Raw genomic sequence first — 15,614 nt, forward strand, 5'->3', positions numbered from 1 at the left:
ATATTTTGTACCTTGGGGAAGTTTTGACCTAAGCTGGTAAAGATAAGCTTAGGAGGTTTTTCATGCAGGTCCCCACATCTGTACCCTAGAGTTCAGAATGGGGGAGGAACCTTGACATGGTGGCATAGCGGTGGGATTAACCTGAAATCATTTTGAGATCCAGTTGAGATTTTTTGAACTAGAAATACAGATTTTAAAAAGAAATCATAATCTAACACATACCTAGCTAGATTACTTACTAAAAGTTCTAAGACTCCATTCCTGGTCTATCCCTGGCAAAGACCAGCATACAGACAGACACAGACCCTTTGTTTCTCTCCCTCCTCCCAGCTTTTGAAAGTATCTTGTCTCCTCATTGGTCATTTTGGTCAGGTGCCAGCGAGGTTACCTTTAGCTTTCTTAACTCTTTACAGGTGAGAGGAGCTTTCCCCTGGCCAGGAGGGATTTCAAAGGGGTTTACCCTTCCCTTTATATTTATGACATTAGCATAAAGTAGTTAGCACATATTCTAAGGGACCATTCAAGGTAGAAACAACGAGGAGTCTAACCAATTTATTTGGCCATAAGCTTTTGTGGGCTAGAACCCACTTCAGATGCAGGGAGTGGAAAATACAGGAGCAGGTATAAACACATGAAAAGATGGGAGTTGCCTTACCAAGTGTACGTGAGACCTCACACTTGGTAAGGCAACTCCCATCTTTTCCTGTACTTATACCTTGCTGGTGCACTGTCTACAGTGGTGCTTTACAGCACTGAAACTTGAAGTGCTCAGGGTGTTCACACCCTTGAGCAAGAAAGTTGCAGCACTGAAAAGTGCCAGTGTAGACAAGTCCATAGTTATTCGTACATGGGATGAGGTATACGACAAGTTGGGTAGGCATGTGTAGGATCCATGGATCCTGAAAGGTGGGTAGTGGGGGCTGTTCATCATTGTAGCAGTGGAGATATGTCTGCAGGTTTTGCATCTGTTGTTCTGGCAGTGTCTGGTGCCACTTTGAGTTGGTGTCTCTTGGTCTATGGGGAGCTTGCTTCTGATGAGCTTGGGGGGTTCTCTGAAGACCAGAAATGGAGGTTCAGGAAATACTTCTTTCATGATGAGGTCCCTATTGAGTATGGGTTGTAGTTTTTTGATGATACCCCACATGGGTCTAAGTGTGAAGTGGTAGGTGACACCCCTAGTTGTTCTGCTGGTACATTATCTACTCCTTGTGCTTTCCTCAAGCATAGTTTTCATAATAGCACACAACATTTCCACTTACAGGATTGATGGTTCATCTCTGCACTCTCCTTTCTGTCATCCTGTGAATGGCTCTAATGAGGCATACAGATTGGCAGAGTGACCTTTCCACTGGTGTTTGATATCATCACGTTCAGTGAGGATTCTCCCATCATGTTCTTTTACTGTGTTAGATTATGGGTAAAACTTTTTGGTAAGAAGTCTAACCACTCTGAACAGGCATTTTGCATTATTACTCTTTGTGGTTCTCAAGTTCTGCATATTTTTCCTGTTTGTGTTCACTTTTATCTCGTCTAATCCACCTTTGTATCTCTCAAAAAGAAAAGGAGGACTTGTGGCACCTTAGAGACTAACCAATTTATTTGCGCATGCAGCTCACTTCATCGAAAGCTCATGCTCAAATAAATTGGTTAGTCTCTAAGGTGCCACAAGTACTCCTTTACTTTTTGAGAGATACAGACTAACACGGCTGCTACCCTAAAACCTTTGGATCTCTGTGTTCAGTACCTTGTATTTTCTTCCACATTCTTCAGCCATTTTTCCTCCACACTATTTCATTGTTCCGCCAGCTCAATCACCTTCTCAGTCGGCCATGGTGTGGTACTATGCTGACTTTTTGGAATGTGTACTTTGGCGGCTTCAAACTTGATAGTTCATTCAAGTTGTTCTCCTCTTTCACCAGTGACAATGCCTCAAACCTATTCTGGACAGAAGTAATGTAGTTTTAGTTGATTCTGACCAGATTCAAGTGCAGTGGTCCTGCCAAATATCTTATCTTTTAAGTTTTAATTTTATGTTTGAGGCTAGTGGTTGATAATCTGACCTGCAGTCTGCACTTGGGAAAGTCTTTATCCATTGGCTGTTCAATCTCCAGCATTGCTATATCATTATTTCCTATTACTTCTTTATGAGGCCATATGCTTTCAACTTTTGCATTCAGATCCCAAATTACAAGGGAGATATCTTTTCTTGGTGATTTAACAAGTGTCTCTTCAAGCTGCTCATAGAACTCATTAATTGGAGTGGCTTCAGCAGCTGTTGTAGAATCATATATCTGTATGGTTGACATGTTGCGTGGTTTAGGTCATAAGTGAATTGTACTGATTCTATCATTGATTGGGTCATATCCAAGACGACACTTGGATGTCTCCTAGGATAAGATAAATGTGATCCCATTTTCTCAGATCCTGAATAGTTCACTGTGTATCTATTCATCCTCATGAAAGTGCCCCTACCATTCCATCACAGCTCTGGAATTCCACATTATCTATTTCATATGGTCACAGTGTCAAGCTTCCCTTCATACATACTCCTCACATTTTATGCTCCAATTCTGATAATTTGGAGAAGAAAGTTCAGGTCACTCTTTACCTTGGTGCAAGCATCAAGTGCTGTACTTCCAGCAGGACTGGGTACAGCACCATCATAACTGAAAATGGTACTCTTAATGGCCAGAACCTCCTCCCCTGTTTACTGTGTCAGGCTCTCTGACTTGAGGGTCTCACCATCCAGCACCACACATGAATTATCTATTTTCTCTTGTTCTGCCATGAAAGTTCTTGTAGGAAAAAGTAGAGTGGGTGATTTTCCATTGCTTTCCCTCCACTTTGTGGCTGCCACTGGTTAAATCTGTGATTTAACCCTTCTGCCTTTGGATAACATTTCCTCCACTGGGAGGTCCCACTACTCTCCCGGGGTGCTCAACCACCTGAAACCACTGGTCCTTCATGAGGTTTTTCAAGTTACTTGAATCCCACTCAGCATCTGCAATCAGCCAGTTACCAGGTGGACTGCTTTTTGTCTGGTCCCTACCCTTTGACCTGTCCGTACTGATTGGCCTTACCAGGAGTTAAACATCCTACCAGCTCTCAGGGTTATTGGAATACACAAGCCTTCCCACCACATCAAGATGAAGTCCCCAGGGAAGGTCTCATCTACACCCCTTCAAAAACTAGCTATAATACTGTGCAAATCTAAAATCAAGCTTGTAAAATACTGCACTGATGGGATTCTAGCACACACAACTGATGGGAAGCAACCACTGTGCTGAAGCCCCACCACTTTTGTCACTAAATCAGAATAATATTTTTTGCAGGAAAATGGCATTATTATGTACATTTTCTCATCAGTTTGCCTAATTACAAACAAGGATAAACCAATAAGCAGGTTATTAAAGTGATTTAAGTGAAATAAAAAACAATTAAAAACCAATAGAAAATTGCCAATTTGAGTCTGACGACATGAAATAGATCTGAAACAATCTACTTCACCATTTAAAATCAAAGGGCCCTTCGAAGTTGTTTTAAGGTAAATTCAATAACTATTTTCAAAAGTAAGTAATCTGGTTTAATTACAATCATCAATGATAATGGTATTTAGCCCTTGAAGAGTCCTTTTCCCCTGCAAATACAGACAAGTAACATGATTCCCAATTTTCACATGAAGAAACTGAGGCACAGGAAAGTGAAGTAATTTACACAGTAAGTCACTGGCAAAGCCTAGAAGAGAAGATAGGTGTCTTGGCTCCCAGGCTGTGCCCTATTCACTGGACCACGCCATGTCCCTGTGAACCAGGATGTAAACAATTATTTTTTAAAATAAATAGAACACACAGCATTGAAGCTTCCAGATTTCTACTGCTCCCTAATATTCCTTCAGTTCTCTCTCTTCCAGCACAATGGGTCTCTGACTGGGAGTGCTGGCCAGCACTGAGCAAGGCAGCAGTTCCATTCAGTGACTGGAGACACTGAAACAGTGACAGATATTTCTAAAACAGTTTTGCACATTTATTTTCAATATATATTCCTGTTTATAACTATTTATTTAGCTCTCTAAACCATTGTATTTGTTCACTAGAGGTTTCCTTTAACATAACCATTGCTATTTATAAATTACACAGTCCCTTTGGTTCTCTTCCTTTCTGTTTCAGAGACAGTTTACAAAAAATGAAGCCCTGTTTACTGCATAGATGTGTTGCCAGGAAATTCCATTGTTGTAGTTAGTGATGAGTAAAAGTCCTGCACCTTGACTTAAGTCTTACTCATCCTAAATCATGTATAAGCCATGCAGCCTTTTCCTGCTTAATTAAAGTGTTCTACTGTTTTCCAACACTCACTAGGGAGTCATCTTTCTGCGCATGACTATTCTGATTACTCAGCTTGGTGGTTTTACAGATGTCCTGTAAATCAAATCCCGATGCGCAACAGGAAGCATCCACAGCCAAATCCTTTGGAGTCTAGCACAGTACTATCAAGATGCAAAGCCAGGTGTTAGACATTTAGAGTCAAGGTTTGCAGAACAATACATTGAAAAGGGAAATGCAAGAGACACCCCAACATCTCCGTTGGCTCTGGATTTTCAAATGAATGGCAGCTGTGTTAATTGGACATTGTCACCTGAATAATTATTTTGACCACGTGGTGAAAAGCAGATATTCTGAATGAGAACGTATTCCATAGTGATAGGCTCACAGGGTGGCAAAGCAGCAGAGAAGAGTCTCATAAGTAAAAACGGCTAGACAGATAAGACAGAACAAATATCACACTGAAAGTGGGTTAGCACAATCCTAATATAGAACTTGGCTATCTTTGCTCATGTTTTACTCAGAAGGAGTTGCAGACATGTTTAGTGGCTGGCACCTTCTCAGTTTATATACCCAGATATACGCCGATCCTGCCCTAGCCACTTTAGGATTATGCTTCCCTTTGATTTGATTTGCTTATTTTCCAAGTCCTCTCAACTTAGTTTACACAGTGCATACATAAGAGCCATCAGAAAGCTGCACACTTTACACAAGGGAATTATCTACTTGCATTTACCAGACAAAACACTGTGCATTCCTTTACTGAATTTTAAATAAGTTATGCTATCTTTCAGCCAATTTTCTCCTTCCAATAAAAACAAAAAAAGAAAGGGTGGTGACATTAAAAACATCATGGGCAACTGAAGATTTGTACAAACTATTCCACTAATAAATTTGAGAGTAGATAGATGTTCCCCCCCCCCGTCCAGTTTAATTCCCAAACACCCTTGCTGTCAAAAGGCTATTGTTAAATCATGGGCTGTCTCCAAACTTCATCCTGTGAATCAGGTCAAAGTGAAACAGAGAGCTGCATTAAAATTAACTACTCTCCATGTGTACTATTTGTAAGTATAAGGAAAAACTACAAAATTAACTCAAGATCTTACTAAATTAGAAAAAGCAGACAGCGAACTTAGACCAGAAATTAACTCTTGCTTTAAGAAAACAAGCAATTCACATTTGTAATTGATGCCATTATTGTCTATCAAGTACAAGCATTTCTGCCAAAAAGAAACTGGAGAATATTCATGGGCTGGAATCATGATCAAAAATTAAAACCTTTCCTGAAAGAGGCCTGCTTTTATTCCGTGACTATTTATTCTTCCCACATCACATTTTAATAAGTGGTGAGCCTAGCAATAAACATATGATTTTGGAGCATACTTTCCCTACACTATAAGGAACACAAGACATCCTGTATTCCTAAAGGCATATGGCACAATGTATGTTAATCAGGTAAATCAAAACCAAAATAGAGTGTCTACTTGCTCCTACAGCAAAACTTAAATCATATATTAACTCCGAGGCTCATCCTGAGCAACGCTCAGCACCTTCAACTATCATGGACTTCGTCTGGAATGAGGAGTAAGAACATTCCATGAAAACTAAAGAGGAAAAATACCCCACTACAGGGACACTTAATTCAAAATTGATTTTTCTTTTTACGGAAGATGAAGGATGGTCTTGTGGTTATGGCGGTGAACTGGAACTCAGGATATCTGGGTTTAATTCCTGGTTCTTCCACAAAATCCCAGTGTGACTGAAGGCAAATTACTGAGTCTCTTTCTGCCTTGATCCCCTCATCTATAAATTGGGGATAATATGTTTTCCTGTCTCCCACCGTTTGTCTGTCTTATCTATTTATGTTGTAAGGTCTTTGGAGCAGGGATTGTCTTTAACTAAGGATATGTGCAGCACCTATCACAATGAGGCCTAATCTTTATTGGGGCCTCTCGGCACAAATGTAAAACAAATATATAACAACTGTTTTCTGTTGAAGTTTAGTACCATTTTTCACAATACAACCCACTTGATCTATATTCTGTTTTCTCATTTGCTGAGAAAATAAAATACAATTAAATAAACCAAGAAACACTAAAGAACAGGCAGAGGCTTGTAGCTCAGACTGGTAAGTATCCTCCCAGCCTTATTCACCATTACAAATGAAACCCAAACCACAGAAAGAGCAGCTTTTGACCACACACATGTATTTGGAAATGTATCTTACTCCTAAGCATATAGGTTTGGAGAATTACCTAGCTGGATTACTGTACATTTATCTCAATTAGACTGAAATGTGGTTGGTAAAGATGATGATGAGAGAAATGTTTAAGAGTAAAGCAGCTTCTAAGCACATACAGTAGAATGCTCTTAAATCAATGACAATATAGTATACGCTGATGGTGCTCTATATGGAGAGCATATTAAAGATGCCACCAAGGAATGCTATCTGTTTGAGAAAGAATACAGAGCACAAGGCAAGAAACTAAAATAATTGATATCCTGAATACCTGCCAACTGTCCCAGTTTGGCTAAGGCTGCCCTGCATTTTAAACACATGCAGTCCCAGGTGTCTGCAGTGCTGGCTGAAGTTTTTGGCAGCTAATTCAGCAATTTAAAAACAATGTTGGCTTCCCATCACTAGCGGCCACTGTGGGAAGCAGGCAGGAGGTTCCTGGCTGCCTCCACTGCCCTTTCTCTCTCCTTGGCCATTCTGCTGAAAGCTAACTAAGCAATAGAGAAAGCAGCCAGAAGAACAGACCGCAGCTGCCTCCTCCTCCCACTCCATACCAAATAGCATATCCTTAGACACCCTTAATGTGAGAGTGAGGACAGAGGCATGATTGGGAAGATATAGAGAAGGGAGCCCATTCCTACTCTCCCAGGGTCACTATCTCAGGACTGAAGATGAGATGCACTTGGGAGAAGAGGACCCAGAGATAGTGGATGCAAGTCATCCAAAACATGGGAAGAAAAAAGAGACATGGAATCAGAGGGAATCCAGGGACATAGTGTGGGCTCTCTTAGAAGAGATCAATATGTGAGGAAAAGGACTCAGAGACAAAGGATGGAGGAAGGGGATACCAACAGATGTAGGGAAAGAGGTTGCAAGAAATGGGGATAGATGATTCACAGGGGTAGGTGTATTGGGACAGAGAGATGAGAGACAGATGGTACAGACCACCACTAAAGTAACATGGGGACAGTGGAAAGAGCCCTCAGACACACACCCCTCAACTGGACAGAATGAGGAGAAAACTCCTATGTCACCTTATCTCAAGAAAGTGGCAGATAAATCCTCCAGTGGTGCAGGAAGAGAAAATGGGCCTGCCATTTTCCCCTGAAGATGCAGTGGTTGAGGAGGCCACTTCCTCCACTTAAGAATTCAGCTGCAGGTAGGGGGCACCAATTGGGTGAGGAAAGTTGTTTTGGGACTGTATATTGTTATGGTTTCATAGGTTTGTGCATCTTAACTTCCGGATCATTTTCTCCACCTCTCTTCCCATGCTCTCACTGGCTCCTTGCCTTTATCTTTTGGAGCTCCTTTACCTATACCTTTCAACAGTGTATAACTCCATGACCCAGCTCCATATCCTCAGCCATGGTGGATGAAACTTACTGTCAGCAGGAAGTAGCCAAACCAAGGAGGAGATGGAATTCAGCACTGAAGTAACAACTTGACTAAGTATCTGTGGGTGAAATCAGGTAGGGTTAGTAAGCATGCTAACAGAGCTATCACAGTATTCCCTACTCTGCAAGACCAGGTTAAAATAAAAAAAAGAAAAAAGAAAAGAGACTCTTAGCCATCCAGATCATGCTTCACTGATAAAAGGAGAGTAAGTGGGGAAATGGCTTTGAGAGAGAGAGAGGAAAGAGAAAGCCGAATGTGAATTATGGGAAAAGATATTCCCTTCTTCCTACATTCACGGAACTTTTTGATATTAATAGGCGGAGCAGAATTTTGCCTCAAGTCCGGTGTCTGGGGAGAGGCGGGACTTACTATATCAGAAAAAAAGAGCAGCCGCCTTTCATGTTGGTTCCAACATCACAGTGGAATAGTAGGCTAAAGTACATTGGAAGACCTCAAACCAGGATTTAGGTATGGTTCTATGATGTAAGTTAAATTAGGCCTCAAGAGTCATTTGGTCAGATATTACTGGCTTTCTATTCATGACCAGACTAGGAAAAGTAATGGATTCTTACCTTTCTGTCATAGAGGTTGACCATGCCTCAATTTGATTTCTGGAGCTTGTACCCACTGACAAATATTAAACTCCAAATACAAAACAACACATCTTTGTCCCTCCCTGGGTTACAGCCTTTGCCTTTGTTGACACAGGGGTTAATACTCATAGCGCTGGTCAGGAAGTGATTTTTCTCCCTGATGGAAAATTTCAACTTTTCATTAAAAAAACCTAAAACTTTTGATTTGGAAATTTTAGATTGAAACAAAGTTTTGACATTCCTGAATCAAAATTTTGTTTCAGTTTGTGGAACTGAATTGAAATATTTCATTTCAGTTCAGTTCAATATTTAACTGCATCCTCCTGAACTTCCCTGGTACCTAATGCTGCATTCTCCTCTGTGAGCTGGGATCCCTGTCCAAGACTAAATTACCTCTTCTTCTCTATACTGCCTCTTTACAGATCTTTTCCACACACACCCCTGGGCTGAATGATTCCCCATTTCACCTGTTAGAGAGCCCCACTCAGTCAGGGAAGGCTGATATATTTTCTGGCATTTCTTCTCAGTAAGCCTTGCAGTATTCTACAATTCTCAGAGTTCCTTTGACAATGACAAAGAATTATTTTGTTCAATACTGAAAAGGGGCTGGGAAACTCTTAGCCTATAACGTCTCTTAAAAGGTCAGTAAATACTATGTTACAGGAATCTCAATATAGGTCTGAAGGTTGCTATACGTAGGGAGGTTTTAGGTTTGCAGGAATTGGACCAACTTTAGAATGGTCAGAACTGGTTTAGAAGCAATCAACTGTTTCTAAACAGGAGGAGCAATGACATACTAATATGAGAGAGACTTATAGGACAACAAGAATAAATTAACTCAGGACTGAAGGATAAAATTTTATCAATCAAGTCGCAAACTCTAGGAGAGGTACCAAAAATGAATGAGGCAGAGTCAACTTGAGATGTTGCCAGTTTCTGCCAGCATAAGCCAAGGTGTAGAGCCCCTGAAACAGAAAGTTTTGACACAGGGGTAAGGTCAGGGGAGCAGAACACAGACTACTATAGAGGTCAAAAAGTGGTAAAACACTGGCTAGAAGAGGACGTGGCTCAGGGATGTGCTGAGTCAAAGCATTCCATCAGCATTATCTGCTAGTGCGGGCCTCACATGAGTGTTTGTGCATCCACACAAAAACACCTAAGGGGGAGGACATTAGCCATACCACCTGCCCTCTTTTGGATTGAATCACCTCTGGTATGTAGGTGGCCAGCATGGTGCAAAGAAGTATAATTTTGGTGAATCCGAAAAGTAGTTTTTGCAAAATGTAAGCTTTGAATAAAGAAATTCTGCCCACATTTCTTTACTGTCCGGCCTCTGCTTAATTTACCTATCTACCGTCTCACTCGACACATTCTTTTCAGTGCTGTTATGGATTGGTGGCGCTCTCTACGATAAGAGACAGTATTACAAACTATTCCAGTGCAATATAGATTATTTTGATCTCATGGTCTTCAGCAAGCAACGTGAAAATGGTATCACTGGAACATGAACTACTAATATTCAAAGTTGGACAAATAATATAAAAAAGGTATTTACGGACATTGGTTTTAATGAAAACCATGGGTTAAATCATTTCCTCCACTGACTTTCAGTGTGGCCAGGACTGCACCTTCTAAATTCACTCCAACAACTGCATTCCCTTTCTAGGCACATACATAGGTATAAACTGTAAGATTTCCAGGGAAAGTGTGTTGTGAATACATTTGTACAAATATTTGGTGTGAGTATTCACACCATAAGTGTTCACATGATCAACCTAAAAGCTCCTAAAATAGCTTGGGAGTCAGCCAGTCAGGAAGCCGGTATAACACGTGATTTAGGTGACTAATCATACAGAACAAACATATGGCATTACGAGCATAACTGATGCAAGTCACATGTAATAATTCAGGAGCAGTCTCGGACCTGAAACATGTCTGCATAAACTATGTGCCAAACAGTTTCAAATAATGAACAAATGAATAAACTACTTGTTGCAAAGAGTTTCCTAGGTTTAATTATTTCCCCACCCAACCAAAAACAAAACAGCATATCTTCAAACACTTTTTCCATCCAATACTTTTCTTTAAAAAAAGAGGGAAATACTCTTTCTTGTGCAGACTGACCTTACTATAGCTGGAAGCATCAAACTATATCATGTCCACAAAACAGTCCAACATGTGCAAGGACAGCAGAACCAAGTGAGGAAAGTGGAGCATACGGAGCACTGAATTAATTTCTGCAGCAGTATTTATAGCCAGCCCTGGCAATGTAATAATGTGAGAAAGCCAAAAGCAGTGTCAAAAGTCTCTAACAATCGGGTGCAGTATACATGAAGGTCATGAAGGAAACAGCTGGATGGCAGAGTGACCTACTGTGTTGACATGTGTAAATCCAGATTTATCTTGGAAATCTTAGCACTTATAGTGACTGAATATACAATGGAGATTATATATGTCAATCTGAGTGTCTTCCAGACATGACAAGAGAGGTTAGTGATCACCAGTGTTGCATTTGTAATGCCCTAAAAAGCAATGTTGAACCTAGAATACAGCAGCCAAGGACAAATGTTAACCAGATGATTAATTCATATATTCCATTGTCTTTTACAGATATACATTCAACATTTTTTCCCTCAAAAATCAGTTACCACATATCCAATTATATACCGTAAGCACACCAACTGTATACTGTATAAGCAGATCTCTCTCTCATTTGGAAACTTTGACTGGGTATTCATTACACTAAGTAAAAGACCTTTTATCTGATCACTGTTATAATGGAAACATTCTTAAAGTACAGCACTGTATACCACAGAGCCATGTAGGAATATCATATGTTTGATTAATATGTTTGCTAACCAAGAAAATCAACCCAAGTACTATTGAGAACAGCACTCGAAAGTGGTCAACTTTGGGACAGTGCCATCAGTAATGTGGAATTTACATCTGCCCAGAGCAAACCTGAAGGGACATTAACCCTAATAACTCACTGAAAACATGTGCTTAGCTGCACATTTTAGCTAATGTGACTGAGGGTAGCCAAGGGAAGAGTGGGAGGCAGGGAGGGGTGGATCTCCCACTAAGTGATGTGAGAAAACAGCATTCAATAATTTTAAGGCTGGAATGTTGGTGTTTATTAGCAATGAGAACCTAAAGGTAGTTTTACTAACAACCACCATCTACCTGTGCCCCAAAATATTTTGATAAAATGACCTCCCAGAACTGATTTAAAATGTGAATGGGAAATATATAGGACTTCTGTTTTCAGGGTTTATTAATTTCATTTTTTAGCCATTTTTGAGTTTAATATAGATGTCCAAAAGGCATGGGTTTTCAGGGTTCTCTCTTTGTATATACTGTTAGGAGTGACGTATATTGTATACATTACTCACTATAGTAGTATATATTATAATGAGCAATCTCTCTGTAATTTTCCCCTGTGTGCTTTAACATAGCACTGTTTCAAGAAGCACTACGTTAAAGCACACTAGGTAACCTTTAGTGCAAACCAGCAGGGTCTACATGGACCAATTAATGCACAACATGCGAGTGCGCTTCAGAGATCACACCCCTATAGTCTGTATTACTGCTCCTTGTAGAGAAGCCTTAGCTACAGTTAACCATTTCTGGTGTTTTTCCAGTGCTCAATGAATAAGCAATGTTTTCTTTTTTCTGCCTTGGGGGAGAGGAGTATTGGGATTATTTTATTGGTGTTGATAAGTTTAAACAGCAAACTAGAAAGCTTACAAATATACCAGAGGGTATAGAATAAAACAAATGTGGGCCAAATTTTCAAACTGGGGTGTGTAATGTTACATTCTGAAAATCCTTATTAAGGCACCTAAATGAAACTGGTCTGATTTTCAATTGTGCTGACCACTCACATTTCCCACTGACTTCAACAGCTTTTCTCTCTCGCGTCCCCTGATTTCAGCAGGCGCTTCAAGCACTCAGTGGAGACTATAAAAAAAACTGAAGAAGTCAGTGAGAAATTTGAGTGCTCAGCACTTTGGCGCATCCGGCTAGTTTTATTTAGGGGCCCAATTAAGGATTTTGGAACCTAACTTTAGATTCAGTGTAACCCTATTGGCCTTAGCCTTTAAGGGCCAGATGTTCAAAAGGCTCAACACCAAGCAGCTCTCACTGAGAACTCAGGGAACTATTTGTGCTGAGCTCTTTTGAAAATTTGGCCCTAGAAACATAAGAATTGTCATACTGGATCAGACCCCATCGTCCATCTAGTCTAGCATGGCTCCAGTAGAGCTCAGCACCAGATGCTTCAGAGGGAGAGGGGCAAGGACCCCATAGCAGGCAGACGTGAGATAATCTGCCTCTATGAGGCTCTCATCCTAACCCCTCAGTGATTGGTTTAAACCCAGAAGCATGAGGTTTTATATCCCTTCCAAAACATTTGTTGACATTAACTAGAACAACTAAGTGGCTATTTTAAATTTGCATGCTATTTTCTGAAAATAACCTGCAGAACTGATACACTACCCCCATGGTAACCCATGAAAGCACAACATTAAAGAAAACATTCTTTACCGTTCCTCAGTTTATCTAAAACTACTAAGCAGGAAGCTATACATTTTAAAGCATATCAGATTAACACCATTTTAGTGTGTCAAAAGGCTTTACTAATTGTAATCTTCACATTGCAATCATGTGATGAAAAATGAAGCTGTTTCTGTTCCCGAACAGGTGGAAATAATAATTCTCTGAATTTCTATAGTACTTTTCTATAAAGCAACTACCCTCTTGTGTGAGAGGCAATGCTGGGTGCTTCAGAGAACCCTATGACAGTTAGAAACTGAAAGCACAGAGAAATTAGGGACATGCGCAAGATCCCACAGGAAGTCTGTGGCAGAGCTGGGAACAGAATTGAAATCTTCAGATTCCCAGTCCTTTGCTTTAGACACAAAACCTGGACTTCTCAAGGCACAGCACTCTCAAACTAAGACAAAGTACATACACTGTGTGTCTGCTACCACTGTAATAGCTAAGATGATCTGCAAGTTTCCTTAAAATAAAAACGAAGCCATTATAGAAATCGGTTTAACAACAGTGAGATAATCAGTGTTCAAGAATCAGCGGTACTGATAAAGAGGGGGAAAGTAAGCATGCAAACACTGCTACATTACATTTACATTTCATGTTAATCCCTGGAACATGGTAGGTCAGGGGTGGCCAACCTGAGCCTAAGGAGCCAGAATTTACCCATGTACATTGCCAAAGAGCCATAGTAATATGTCAGCAGCCCTGCATCAGCTCCGTCCACCCCCCTACCCCCCCGGTTCCAAGCACCTCCCACCCATCGGCAGCCCTGCCGATCAGCACGTCCCCCTCCCTCCCCACACCTCCTGATCAGCTGTTTCGTAGTGTGCAGGAGGCTCGGGGGGTGGGGGGGGGGAGAAAGAGGGCACAGCAGGCTCAATGGAGGGGGTGGATAGGGGTGGAGGGGGGCAGGGCCTGTGGCAGAGCCAGGGGTTGAGCAGCGAGCACCCCCCGGCACATTGGAAAGTTGGCGCCTGTAGCCCTAGTCCCCAGAGTCGGTGCCTATACAAGGACCCGCATATTGACTTCTGAAGAGCCACATGCGGCTCCGGAGCCACAGGCTGGCCACCCCTGTGGTGGGTGAAGGATCCACAAAACTGTACACTACTGACAAGAACAGATTTAATGGTATTGCTGTCCCCAAAACAGAATATATTTTAAACTACTGCAATGAGATTAGGAATGACTAAAGACAAACATCTTAAAAGTCTTAAAATCATGGCATCTGCCCCCAGATAAACATGTTTCATTTTGCTTTACATCACAATGAAATCAGAGCAGGTTAAAGATCTCTGGAAGGGGAGCAGACAAGATAAGGCTATTTTAAAGAAGTGAATAAGACAGGTAACTTTTCATTAAGGATCTGTTTTTCTGGATCAAAGTTTCTGCAGCAAGTCTAGCCAAATCTTTTGAAAGTTGGACAGAACAATCAATGGACTGTTTTTATTTTAAAGGCATCTCCCTTGGGGAGTAAGTGTGGGTGTGGGAGCCCTTTTTAACATTGCAATATAACATGAAGCTGCCAAGTTTCAATATTTTCTTAAGCCCTGTCATGTGATAGTTCTACTTATCTGGGTCTCAGCATGATTTTTATCACTGTGCAATATGACTCACCCTCACCAGAAGCTTGTCATGAAGGATCACTCCATTAGATATCATAAAATGTACATTTAAAAACAAACATATTCAAACTCCAACAATGAGCTAAACACAGTTACAATATATGTTAGTATATTGGCTATACAAAGTTATTTACATAAACTAGTTCCTATTTTACACATGCACTCCACATCCACCATGCTATTTGCTAAAGACAGATATCAGACTTTGCATAAGTAAACCAACATTTTAAGAGTTCAATATGCAGGTAAAGTTCAGAACTAACCTTACTATCCTCTGTCTCCTTGGTTTTTCCTTGAAGTGTTTTCTTCTCTCCAAAATCACAGGTTGACTTTAACGTAAGCTGACAAGAAAGCATTGAGCTCTCTGCCCCAGTAAGCTCCAAAGACTTCGATGAATACTGCTGTGACCCAGTCGTGCCAAGATTTGGTATCGGAAGGGCAGTATGAACAGGCTTTGACCCTACAGCTGGTTGTCTTAGCTTTGAGGCAACCCCAAGTACAGGCATGGCTTCTATAAAAGTATCTTCTTTCTGCCAAAGAAAATGCTTCTGACCTCAGTCTGGTTGACTCCAGTTTCAGTAATTCCAGAACAAATACTTTAAACAAAAGTCATCTTTAAAACAATACTACAACTTTCAAGAGGCGGCAAAAAACTTTCCTTCATCTCTGTCTGTGTTTCTCTCTCCCTCACACACACATACACACACACACTGCTTAGTCAGTGGCTGTGTAAGACTAAACACTCCTTTGGGGCGTGAACTTTTCTTGAAGGTAACTGACACAAAGCTGCCTGTCCGGGATTAAAAACCTCATAAATTTGTTTTTTCTTCTCTCTACAGCATTCCCATTCTGTGCATTAAGTGAACGGATGGGGGGGGGGAAGGGGAGGAGGGGC

General features: G+C 40.8%; 1 protein-coding gene across 2 annotated transcripts in view; it reads right to left on the reverse strand.

The window, feature by feature from the left end:
- The window catches only part of NAV3 (neuron navigator 3), a 358,104-nt gene extending 342,879 nt beyond the window's left edge, over window positions 1-15,225 (reverse strand). For both annotated transcript variants that reach the window (XM_077832689.1, XM_077832681.1), the window contains exon 1: window positions 14,983-15,225. In XM_077832689.1, coding sequence (XP_077688815.1) covers window positions 14,983-15,225 — 243 coding nt within the window. The remainder of the gene's footprint in view (window positions 1-14,982) is intronic.
- Window positions 15,226-15,614: the final 389 nt, after the last annotated feature.

This window comes from Eretmochelys imbricata, chromosome 1 (assembly GCF_965152235.1).
Source record: "Eretmochelys imbricata isolate rEreImb1 chromosome 1, rEreImb1.hap1, whole genome shotgun sequence".
Taxonomy (NCBI): Eukaryota; Metazoa; Chordata; order Testudines; family Cheloniidae; genus Eretmochelys; species Eretmochelys imbricata.